This window comes from Myotis yumanensis, unplaced genomic scaffold (assembly GCF_028538775.1).
Source record: "Myotis yumanensis isolate MYYU_CA2020_CCGP unplaced genomic scaffold, mMyoYum1.0.hap1 SCAF_12, whole genome shotgun sequence".
NCBI lineage: Eukaryota > Metazoa > Chordata > Mammalia > Chiroptera > Vespertilionidae > Myotis > Myotis yumanensis.
This window is the reverse complement of record NW_027223763.1, coordinates 9,280,242-9,292,125: the sequence shown is the minus strand read 5'-3', so window position 1 is coordinate 9,292,125 and position 11,884 is coordinate 9,280,242. Positions and strand designations below refer to the sequence as shown.

The 11,884-nt window shown below is 37.0% G+C and overlaps 1 protein-coding gene across 4 annotated transcripts in view; it reads right to left on the bottom strand.

Annotated features, from left to right (window-relative positions):
* Positions 1 to 4,605: 4,605 nt before the first annotated feature.
* RC3H2 (ring finger and CCCH-type domains 2) overlaps positions 4,606 to 11,884 on the bottom strand; it is a 41,349-nt gene continuing 34,070 nt past the window's right edge. For 2 of the 4 annotated variants that reach the window (XM_070430731.1, XM_070430733.1), the window contains 6 exons: positions 11,718 to 11,802; positions 11,362 to 11,443; positions 11,144 to 11,278; positions 10,780 to 10,887; positions 10,538 to 10,686; positions 4,606 to 9,948 (listed from right to left, as the gene is read on the bottom strand). In XM_070430731.1, the coding sequence (XP_070286832.1) occupies positions 9,750 to 9,948; positions 10,538 to 10,686; positions 10,780 to 10,887; positions 11,144 to 11,278; positions 11,362 to 11,443; positions 11,718 to 11,802 (758 nt within the window). In that variant the 3' untranslated portion in view covers positions 4,606 to 9,749. The remainder of the gene's footprint in view (positions 9,949 to 10,537; positions 10,687 to 10,779; positions 10,888 to 11,143; positions 11,279 to 11,361; positions 11,444 to 11,717; positions 11,803 to 11,884) is intronic. The other 2 variants (XM_070430732.1, XM_070430734.1) reach the window with 2 other exon arrangements.

The following is an 11,884-nucleotide window of genomic DNA, read 5'->3' as shown; positions in this document are numbered from 1 at the left end:
TAGCTCAGTTTATAACCTTGGTTCCTATTTCACCTGAAAAATAGAAGCAATCAAAAGAGACTTGCACTTGCCCTAGCTACTTTGGCTCAGTGGACAGAGCGTTGGCCTGCGGACTAAAGGGTCCCAGGTTGGATTCTGGTCAGGGGCACATGCCCTGGTTGCAGGCTCGATCCCCAGTAGGGGGCATGCAGGAGGCAGCTGCTCAGTGATTCTCATCCTCAAGGTTTCCATCTTCCCCTTCCTTCCTCTCTGAAATAAAAAATATATATTTTTTCAAAAAGAAACAAGCTCCTCCCCCCAAAAAAAGAAAGATTTGCACTTGAGTCCCCCCTCAAAATGTACCCACAATCCCCTAATCTGTATCTATTAAACGAATCACCAGTGCAGTGGATCCACCCCTCCAGCCTAGTGAAGGACTCTGCTCCTGCAGTGACCTGCGCGCTCTCTCTCCCCTGCATATTCGGGCTTTCTTTCTACAGCGTACTAATATGTTTCCCTAGTTCTCATCTCTAAAAGAATTCTCTCAGATACCATTTTCCACCGTTCAGATTGTTAAAAATCAAATTTTGATAACAGTGAGACTGGAGAAGATGTTGCTGGTAAGAGTATAAATTGATACGACTCTTATGGATGGCAATTGAGAAATATCTATCAGTATTGCAAAAGTATACCTTTAGCCAGCAATTCCATCCTGGGAGTTCATCATTTAGACCAGCGGTTCTCAACCTGTGGGGTCACGACCCTTTTGGCGGTCAAACGACCCTTTCACAGGGGTCGCCTAAGACCATCCTGCATATCAGATATTTACATGACGATTCATAACAGTAGCAACATTAAAGTTATGAAGTAGCAACAAAAATAATTTTATGGTTGGATCACAACATGAGGAACTGTATTTAAAGGGCCAGAAGGTTAAGAACCACTGATATAGACATACTTGCATGAATATATTATTTACTTTTTTTAAAAAGCAAGGTGAAAAACATTATGTATTAGTTTCCCGTCTTTTGCATAAAAATATATGAACAAATTTTTGCTTATATATGCATAAAGAAAATCACTGGAAAAAATATATATATAAATAAATTTGTTTTTTATTGATTTTTTAGAGAGAGGAAGGGAGAGGGATAGAGAGTTAGAAACATTGATGAGTGAGAAACATCGATCAGCTGCCTCCTGCACACTCCCCACTGGGGATGTGCCTGCAACCAAGGTACATGCCCTTGACCGGAATCGAACCCGGGACCCTTGAGTCCACAGGCCGATGCTCTATCCACTGAGCCAAACCGGTTAGGGCTGGAAAAAATATATATAAGAAATTTTTTAAAAGTTACTTTTGAAGGACAGATGAGAATCAGGGGACTTTTTATATAACTTAATATGTATAATTAAAAATATATATATTTCTAAAGGAGGGAGAGAGAAACATTGATGTGAGAGCAAAACACTGATTGGCTGCCTCCTGCATGCCCTCTATCAGAGATTGAGCCCACAACCCAGACATGTACTCTGACCGGGAATCAAATTGGCAACCTTTTGATGTACAGGACAACGCCCAAGCAACGGAGCCACACCGGCCAGGGCCATATGTGCAATTTTTAATCATCTGAAAATACTAACCTATTCTGTTCCAAAAATACTGCTCTGTAATTTTGCATTTTTTGGTATTGTCATTGTCTCGTTTTGGTACCAAGGTTATATTGATCTAATACAACCAGTTAGGAAGTTCCCTCCTCCTCTATTTTCTGCAAGTTTCTGTAAATTGGTGTTTTTCTTCTTTAAATGTTTAATAGAATTCACCTATGACACCATCCGGGCCCAGAGTTTGCTTTGTGGGAAGGTTTTCATAATGAATTCAATTTCCTTAGTAGATAGAGGGCTAAGGCAGGCAGCTTCTAATGGCTCCTGTCTCGATAAACAATTCATTGCCTCTCAGCTCCCAATTCACCCTTCTTGCTTTGCAGTAATGAACAGAATTCCATTAAGCATCTGTGCTTTGCAGTGAGCACAATGATAAGCTTTCTCAGTAGATGGCATTGGAGGGGCAGTGGTCACTGATATGGCTTGAGGACATCCAATGGAGTTTCCCCAGCCATGCGGGTCCAATACATGTGGTCCCTTGATAACCTGGCAGCCTGCCAGGCTCAGCAATAATTTTCCATAAGCCTCTCCACAGGGAAATCGGTACCCTGAGGATGGAGGGTTAGCCTGGGGAGCGGAGGAAGAGCAGAAACTGAGATTTGAATGTGTTCAGTGGGAGCTGTTAGAGATCCCAATGGAGATAGATGTTCAATAGACTGTCCTACCTACACTGTCCACAGCGCTGAGAATGACCACTCCCACCTTACAAAAGCTCACCATCTGGTTGCATTATATTCATTCTGGTTGTATTATTTCTCAGTATCTACATACACCTTTTATTTACTTCTTGTCTGTCCCTCCAACTCTAAGTTTCACGAGGTGAAGAACTAGTTCACTCCTGCGTCCCTGCTGCCTAGTACATCGTTCATTCTCAAAATTACTTGTTGAATGGGTCTCTGAAGACGGCATGGCCCTGGACGTTTGATGACGGATGTTTTTAATGCACCTGAGCGGAGACAGGCCCCCAGTCCTTCTACATTCATTACGGCAGTGGTTCCCAAACCTTTCTGCACCTTGGGAGCACCTCTGGATCTTCCAAAGGACTGAGGCCTGGCTCCACCCCTGGAGATGGTGATTTAATTGGTCTGGGGTGTGATCTGGGTTTGGGGATTTTTAAAACATCCTGAGGTGATTGTAATGAGCAGGTTGGACCTAACATAAACTGATGAACAAAAAGAGATCCAGAGACAGAGAAGCATCGAACAGACCGTCAAACCTCAGAGGGAAGGCAGGGGAGGATGGTCCAGGGAGGGGTGGGGGAGAGTAAGGGATCAACCAAAGAACTTGTATGCATGAAAGTATAACCAATGAACAGACAAGAGGGGGCTGAAGGCCTGGCTGGGGGGTGGGGGCAGGCTGGGAGAGGACAATGGGGGAAAGGGGACATATGTAATATTTTCAACAATAAGGAATTTAAAAAATGTAGTCTTTGCATGATCATTACTTGGCTATTAACTATACAGGAAATAAAACCTTTCTGAAATTTCATTTCCTTCATTACGTTGCCTCTCTTTTGCCTGGATCAACTATCCATGGTTCTTCCTCTTCTTGCCGATTTCAGTCGTCAGTCCAGGGTTACATGTTTCACAAATAACCGTGTGTTCTCAGCAGTGAGGTCTGGGATTCTAAGCCAAATTTAATCCACAATAATGTGTAGATGTCTGATATGCTCTCTACAACAAATCCCATCAATTACTCTCTCCCTCTTTTCAAACCCATCTCTTTCCCTCCATCCTCACTTTGGTCATGCTCTACACTTACATTGACATGGCCTCCCTGCTGATCTATCTCCAGCTTCAACTCACACCACTGCCAAAGGGATCGTTCTAACACCCCAAGTTGTTCAGATCATCTAACTTCCAGGGTTCCCTAGTGGTGTCTTTAGTATGATGTTCAATATCCTTCATAGAGGGCCCTACCTACCTCATCCAGCTGTATGACCCTGGGCAAATTCTTTAAGGACTCTAACTCAGTTTTCTCATCTATAAAATGATGGTAATGGTAAGATTGTAATATACCTACAGCCCTTAAAACTGTGTCTGTAACATATTAAGTGCTCTAAGAGGTTAGGTAAGCTATTCCTTAAACATTCCTTCCACAGTAACATTTATGGCTAAAATAGGTTATCACCACCACCACCACAACCGTACCACCACCCGCTTCTGGGAAGTAGAGCAAGGACAGACTTGAATCAGAATTCTCATTCCACTACTTGCTAGTTTTGAGGTCTTGGATAAGGCAACTGCTCAAATATAAAAAAAGGGATCATAACTACAGTGAAGGGCTGTTTTCTCCTCTTATCTTTGCTTGGTGAAATATTATTCAGCCTTCAAAGTCTAGCCCAAGGTCATTTTTCAAAGTACCTCCTCCAGTTTACCACTGCTATTACCTGCCTCATGATTTCCCTTTTGGAGTTTCCCCACACCCTGCATTGGAACATAGTTCACTGAGCTGGTTATTCAGATTGGTCTTTCCTTTTTTCACACAGTGAGCTTCTAGAGAAAGGGCTCACATTTCATTAACCTTTAACCTTAAAGACCAGTACAGACAGGGGCTTCAAATATATCAGCCAAGTGAATGAATTAAACTAGTCAAGGCCCAGTGAAAATGGCCATTTTCTGAGAGTCCACAGCACTGTCTTCACACTTCCACAATACATTGCTTTGTATTAGTTATTTGTGTATTTTTCTCCACTAGGAGAAATATTGTGAGTTCAATACCTTGAACTGCTAGTATTATCTTTGTTCTCATCTCCCACTGAATAAATGACGTGACTGATCGAATTAAGGACTATTTCAACCTCTCTGGTCTATTCCTTTCTTTCAGATCCTTCCCAATGATGTATACATATATTAATCTCAACTTAAGAAGTATCTGAGAGTTTAGTTAAGCCAAAAAATATATCAAGGAAATCAAGATAACTAAAATGTATCAAAAACTTAATATTGACACTAAACAAACAACTTTTAAGGTGGACAAATAATTTTATTTTGTGCATGCAAATACATGTCAATTACTGCAAACTTTTTCCATCAATTTTCTCTCAAACACTGAAAATCATGATGCTCTATTCTGTGAACAGCCAAAGCTAATATCTCATCACTTCAGTCCTACAGAAAAAACACACAGAATTCACTCTTCGCTATTCACTACCATCACAACCCTCATTGTTCCATCTCTGCCCTCCCCCCATATACAGGCCTTATAAGTCCCAGCCTTCCCCCACTTAATCCTATTCCTATAGCACAAAGGGAAACATTACAATTTGGAAATTCAAATTGAAATAAATGGAATAGAATTTATTCCCATATATATTCCCCATTTCATTGTACAGAATTATTTTAAATTATAGTTTTAAATAGAAGTTGAGTATATGCCTTAAAAATGAGCATTAAATCCATCTTAGAGATGGTGCCTGCTTTTTACATGATGGGTGTACACCATCTTTAATTTCATTTACATTTCAATCGAACAATAGATTTGCAAAGAAAATGTCTAATACAGACGTAAAAATATTCACACTAGAGCTTCACAATCGGTTGTACAATTGACAAACAGGCCTCTTTTCCCAAACTTTCCAGCTAAGCAAATTTATAAAATGTAATCAATGCAACAAGAAAAACATTTCTCTTTCACTTCCAGGGAAAAGAATATGCAATAAACAGTATAAATGCAGACAGCAGTTGCTGTAAGCTAACCACGATACTCCCAAGTGGCTGTACAGTGGATATGTGCAGTACAAATAAAAGCCACATGTGTTGTATCACAACTACAGTATAATTGTTTGCCCAGCTAAGAGAATGCATGCACTTCCATGCCTTGGGTTATAAAGTGAGGCCTAATTCTTGACAGATCCATGGAATATATGCAAATGACCTTGTCTTTTGGCAGTACTAAGTGCAGCCAGTGTCTGTATTCCACTGGTTTGGAGATATTTTTAAATTTTTATATAAAACAAAAACCACAACTGCCAATTTTGGACTTGGGGGAATAACTGCTCTTGGAGTAAAAATAAGATCCACTCAAATGTAGAGTGCTCTGACCAGTGGCCTTGATACCTTGTATTCCCTCGCCAGCAAAGGGATACAAAGAAACCGCTAGTATAAAGGAGTAACTAGCAAATTTATTCAATTTATCCAGAAAACGGGACACTCCTTGAGCATATTAATTTTTGTTCTGCTTGCAGAAGGGGTTCTTATGTAGGAGTTACAGTAAGTGATCCCATCAACACTCTTCATTCTCTAAAACACAAGACAAGTTCTTCCAGTTAACTAATACATAGTTGCAGTGTAACTTTCCCCTGCAATGACTAGTCACCAAAACTGGTGACAGTCTGCTCAGAAAATGACTCAAAGAAACTAGGGAAGAAATATTCAGATTCAAAGTTGAAATCACATGCTGAATCTGATCATCACAAATTCCACCCATTAACAAGATAACCATGACTTTAACATCTAAAATGCAAAAAAAAGAAAGAAAAAGAAAAAGAAAAAAGAAAAACAAGTTAGATGGCTTTTAAAACAATGTTTTCAAATGTTTAAATGATCCCATTTTAAATTCCTACAAACTGCTGTGCATCCTGTAATTTTCTCAAGGTAGCATATAAAATTGGAATGTGCTTTATGTAACAGGGTGGGGCAAAAGTAAGTTTACAGTTGTTCACAGATTTCTATGATCAACTGTGAGCTTACTTTTGCCCCACTACTAAGAACTTGAAATTTGAGTGAAAGTGACTACATCCACACTAAAGGAAATTTTCGGTCCTAGATTAGGTTTCTTTCATTCTCTTGTGAGAATAAATAGCTTCTATGAAAAAATCAGGGCCACTGACCCAATGAAGTACCTTCTCTTGAAAATACAATACACAACTTTCACGCACGACAGTGGTATATCAGGTGGTATTGAAAGATGAAGTCATGGCAGCAAAGACAAGGAAATCTGCTTTGTTCAGAAATACATGTGTAACTTCCTCAGAATTTACAAAATGAAATTAAACAACAAAAGAGAACTACTGATGCTACATTCACAGTATCTAAATGAGGCACATGGACTTCAGAATGGGACTTAGAAATTGAAAAACAAAAACATAAACAGTGGAAAAACAAAACTCAACAACAAAAACAAACAAAACACCATTTCCCACTTTCCAGACCTCAGACTACTGTTTTCTAATTACAGCATAGGTAACACATGCAGTTTAGTCACCAATATTATAAATTTCTTTGCCGAATGCTTTATATCCTTTGATTTCTAACATACATACATCACATGTTGGTAAAAGGGTCAAATGACAGGGATGGCCCCCAATTTTAAAAAGTCTCATCTTATGTCTGATTTGTGTTTTTCCTTCTATGGCATCAGCAGGTACCATTTTGAAGAAGGATCAGATAAACTGAACTTTCTTCTAAAGTGGCAGAGAATCAATGTCTTTACTTCACATTAAACCCATGAGAAACAAGATAGCTACTACATAAAGAATGCCATACAGAATAATCCCACACAGAAACAATTCCTATGTTGTTAGTGAGAATGAGAGTAAGTTTTTAAGAACAGGGAGTTATTGTTTTATGGGATCACCTGCTGCAAGACAAGCATTGTTTTAATATTAATGTTCTGAGACATACCAATAAGGTTGGCAGGTATATAAAATACACTGATGCAAATGTAATTTCACTGGACAAGTAGGCAAACACCTAAGCAGTTTATCCCAACCCCCTCCAGAAGAGCACAACCACGTTTCAAAATCTTGATTTTAAAATTAAAAAGATATGGTTAAATACACAAGATCAATTTATGTAGTATATATCCACCCTCAGAGCGTGCTGAAGATGTTTTGCGTAGTTCTGTTGCAAAGAGGGTTCTTTCCCTGAGGGCACATAAGGAGCTCTCGAACTGTTAATAGGAATCTATTTTGTAACAAAATAGCAATTTTTAAATCTTAAAAAAAAATACATTACCTTCAACATGGAAGATCTCACTATTTAAATATCCATGAAATAGACATTATGGTTTGCATATCCTTTTTGGAAACACAAACAGCAAATAAAGTACATTGGAAGCATTTCAAATGTAATAAGCGCATATTTATAGAAAGGTTCTGATATAAATTACATAACAATCATGTTCCTGTAATATCCTAGGCTAATTTATAATGTCAGAAATAAGTTAATGTAACATGGTTTAAAACTCTTGTTCCTATGCATCTCAGGTTACAGAGTGTAATAAATAAAAAGTCTTTGTAGGGATAGGGAGCACTGGCCATGGCAAAAACGTACAGTACTAATAACCGAAGGAAACTAAGTCAAGGCTACTGTGCTGTTATGTTACAAACATCTTCATACAGTTGAGTATTAAATAAATGTGTAAGATCTTCCATACTGACACCAGAATATCAAAACTACCCCTTTGTTTCTCAGGTATATTTACAACTTATCAGTCACCTTATGAGCATGTTCATTAAGACAGGTATCAAACACCAGTATTTACTCATTCTGATCAAGAAATTTCAGGGAAATGTGAACCCTCCCGCCCCTGGAAATGCGCACAAAACTTTTTATCAAAATCTTATCTGATACAATGCTGTGGTTTTGTAAAACAACTAAATAGCTCAGACGACCAATAACATGATCCTGTTTAAGCATTTTGCTAGCAGGAAAAGCCCTTACATACAGTACACCTGGTGAAAGATCAGCTTGGCTTAAAATATTCCAGTACAATTTTCAGAGTAAACAACTTCACAGAAGTTAATTAAAAAAATAGTAATAAAAGTCAAACTAATCTTAAAGAAATGGGGGAAAACAAACCATAGGTAAGATCACCAGGAAGGAATGCCCAGCTTTTGCTTTCACATGTTGACTGAAATTTAGGTTTCAATAAAATACCTCCAAAAAATCTGGGGTATGCCTAGTTGAATATACTGCATACTTTCAGATGCCAAGTCAAAACACATGTTAGCAGGGCAGAAATTATTCATGTTTTTAAGTATGAATAAAGGTTAGCCAATGTTCTATTATTACATGGTTCATAGTCTTATCAACCTAACAGTAAAAAAAAAAAAGGGAAAATTAAACCCCAACATCAAGTAACAATAAACAATATTTAACCAAGATAATGCAATGAACATCCAAAATAATTAGTTTAAATTAAAAACCCAGCAATACCATCTTGTTAGTCAGTGCAAACGCTACATACAGGGTTTTCTCAAGAAAGCTGAAAGCACCTGATTCTTTTGCCAAGTCATCAGAATCAATAATGTACAGGCCTAAATCTGCATTTTAAAAAACTGCCATTACATTAGTGCATAATTTATCAAAATTGTAAAAACGATTCTGCATAACTTAGGAGAATTTAATATCTAGTACATCAGCTGAAAGACTTAGGCACTTGGTTATATATTTAATTACTTCAACAAGTAGCCTGTGTATAAATATTAACAAAGCAGAAACTATTATTGAAAAATGGAAAATTAAAAAAAATTTAAATGCTACCGATAAAAGCACTGCACCACACTCCTACATATAATGCAGTAAAGAAAGCTAGTATATAACCCTGCAAAATTCTATGGTAAGAACATCTAACTCCACTCTTCAAAGTAAAAAACAAAAATAAAAAAATTCATGCAAAGTCCCATGAAAAAGATAAATAAAGCAGCTGGAATGAGATGGAAATTTCTCTTAGTGAAACATAAAATAGAAATAAATAAGTTAATTAAGTCTACTTTCACTAGATGTATCATTGTAGGATCCTGCTAGTTTAATAACTGAGTTGTTAATTTTCTATAGAAGCCATTTAAAATAGGAAATGGCTCAGTTACTGCACCGGATTGCTACAAACTCATAAAAAGCTGCTTGAAGCTTAAGTTAAATGTCCAAATTCCAATCACTTCTGGAAAGTGAACATGTTACACCCTAGTAAATTTTCTTTTTTTCTTTTTTCATAATGCTAATGCAAGAGGGCTTGAAGTATCAAAGAGTCCACAGGAACTGGATGCCCCCAGTAATATCTTTTTTTTAAAAAAAATATACATTATATAATATATATTATATATATAAAAAGCTAGTGTAAATGCTTCCATGGTATGGTCACAAATTTGAAAGATGAATCTCCTTTCAGCTGTTAACCATCTTCCCATTTGCAACAACAGGTTTTAAAAAGTCATTTTTATCTTCAGACATAACATGAGTTTTCAGAATGAGGTTGCCAACGCTGACAGATGTGGTGATGGGGAGGCAACTTGCATTGCTAATGGACACTGGAAGTGGCTGGCTAAAGCAAGCCGTTACCGGCAGAATTGTTTTTTGCTCCTCCCTGAGAAAAAAAAATAAATGACATTGAAAACAAATTAGCTTTAAGTGAAAAATTAATACATATGTGAAAAGTTATACCAAACTTCAAAGGCATGTCTTTAATACTAAAAAGTATCAGAGATCACTAAAAATGTTCTATTATTCCAATAATAAAAATACTGAGTAATTTCAGGCTAACAAACTATCAAGTTTAAGATTAGCCCATATTTTTTACAGTAATTATACACAGCGGCAATATTAAAACCAAGTTCTCTTACCAAGATTTTTAAAAAGGGAAACCCTTCATATAGGTTTTAACTCTCCGTTTTGTAGTTTATAAGATTGGCTATCAGACTGAGGAGTATAACCTGATGCTAGAGCACAAAGACTAATTTTTACCTCCCAAAAAAGTAAATTTCAGGCTACTAAAACAGACTACTTTGTTAGTTCAAATTTAGTTATTCTCTCCTAAAAATTTAGACTGACCAAAATCATTGCCCATTACATAAGATCTTCCCCTCACAGGATAAAAAAGAACCAAAAATGAATTAAACACCGAATCTATTTCACTTTAAATATTCATGGTTATGAATTTTCTGTCTAACACTCACAGAATCACATGGTCTTCACCTAAACTCTGTCTCTTCTGCTCCAGTGGCTCCTTTTGGTGCGGTTGGACTGGATGCCCATTTTCCACTGCAGTTCCATTCAGCAACTGATCATTTTGAGAACTGATACCAAGTTGTATATCCAGGATCTCCTAAAAAAATAAAGTGTTAATCCTTCAGTATAAGTATTTTATTTTAGTTGCCAATGGAATAAAGCCTCCTAAACATCTACCTGTGTTACTTACTTCAATTTGTTCACTCTGTCCATCAGGTTCATCAGTGTCAAGCGCCGAAAGCTCTAATTCAATATCCCTATCAGGCTTAGTATCAATTGCATCTTCTGTATAATCACTCTGTAATGTAAAAAAAAAACGATTTTATAACTGTGGAAACTGGGGCTTCCCTTTTAAATTTAAGTGGGAATTCCAATGATTGATCTAAAAAATCATTTAAGAAATCTGGGACCACATTTTATTGCTACTGTTAAGTTTTAAAAGCAAGCATATAAGAAAAAGGCACACTAAAATGCACTAAGGACATAAACCTATGCACAGCAACAGCAAACAACAAATCCATTTAAACATGAAGCTGTTAGGCTCCTTTCTTTACCTCTCCATTTCTCAATTCAATTTCCTTGCTTAGTAGATTTAAGGTAAGGTGACGGCCTTCATCCAGGGAATTCCACTTCTGCTGCATGGCCAGAGCATTGGCCTCCCTCTGAAGAAGCAATGAGTTACTCTTGGCCTAGATGGGGGTGAAAAGTAAAGTTAGCTTCCAACCACCATTCTATTTTTTAAAAAGTCAAAGCTGAGTGATACAGAACCTACCTGCTGAAGTTCAATGCTTAAAAGGTCTCCAGTACTGGAATGCTTTCTATGACAAGATAAATCAGTAACAATGAATCTGTCCCTTTAAAGAGAAATATGTTTATTGTAATAAAAGTGAAATAAGTGAAGCAGCTAAAGCATTAATAACTATATTCTACATATGTTTTATGTAACAGATCAATCCTGAAAATTTCAGTCATCATTCCAAATGTAAAAGTAAATATTTTTTCAGAAAGTTGTTACATAGTTAAAACTAGCAAAGCACATTTTATGAATAATTGGGGATAGAATCTGTACTCTGAGGATATATACAAGTCTGAGAATAGAAAATCCTAAAGAATTAAGAGTAACCTTACCGTTCAATATAGTGTGCTGATGATGTGGACTCACTACCATAAGAACTCCACCTTGAATCAACAGCATTGACATAAGGGACATAATCTACAGAAATGTAGAAAGAAACAATGACCAGAAAAGTGAAAAATCAGTATCTACATGTGAATACTTTTTTTTAAAAAAGATT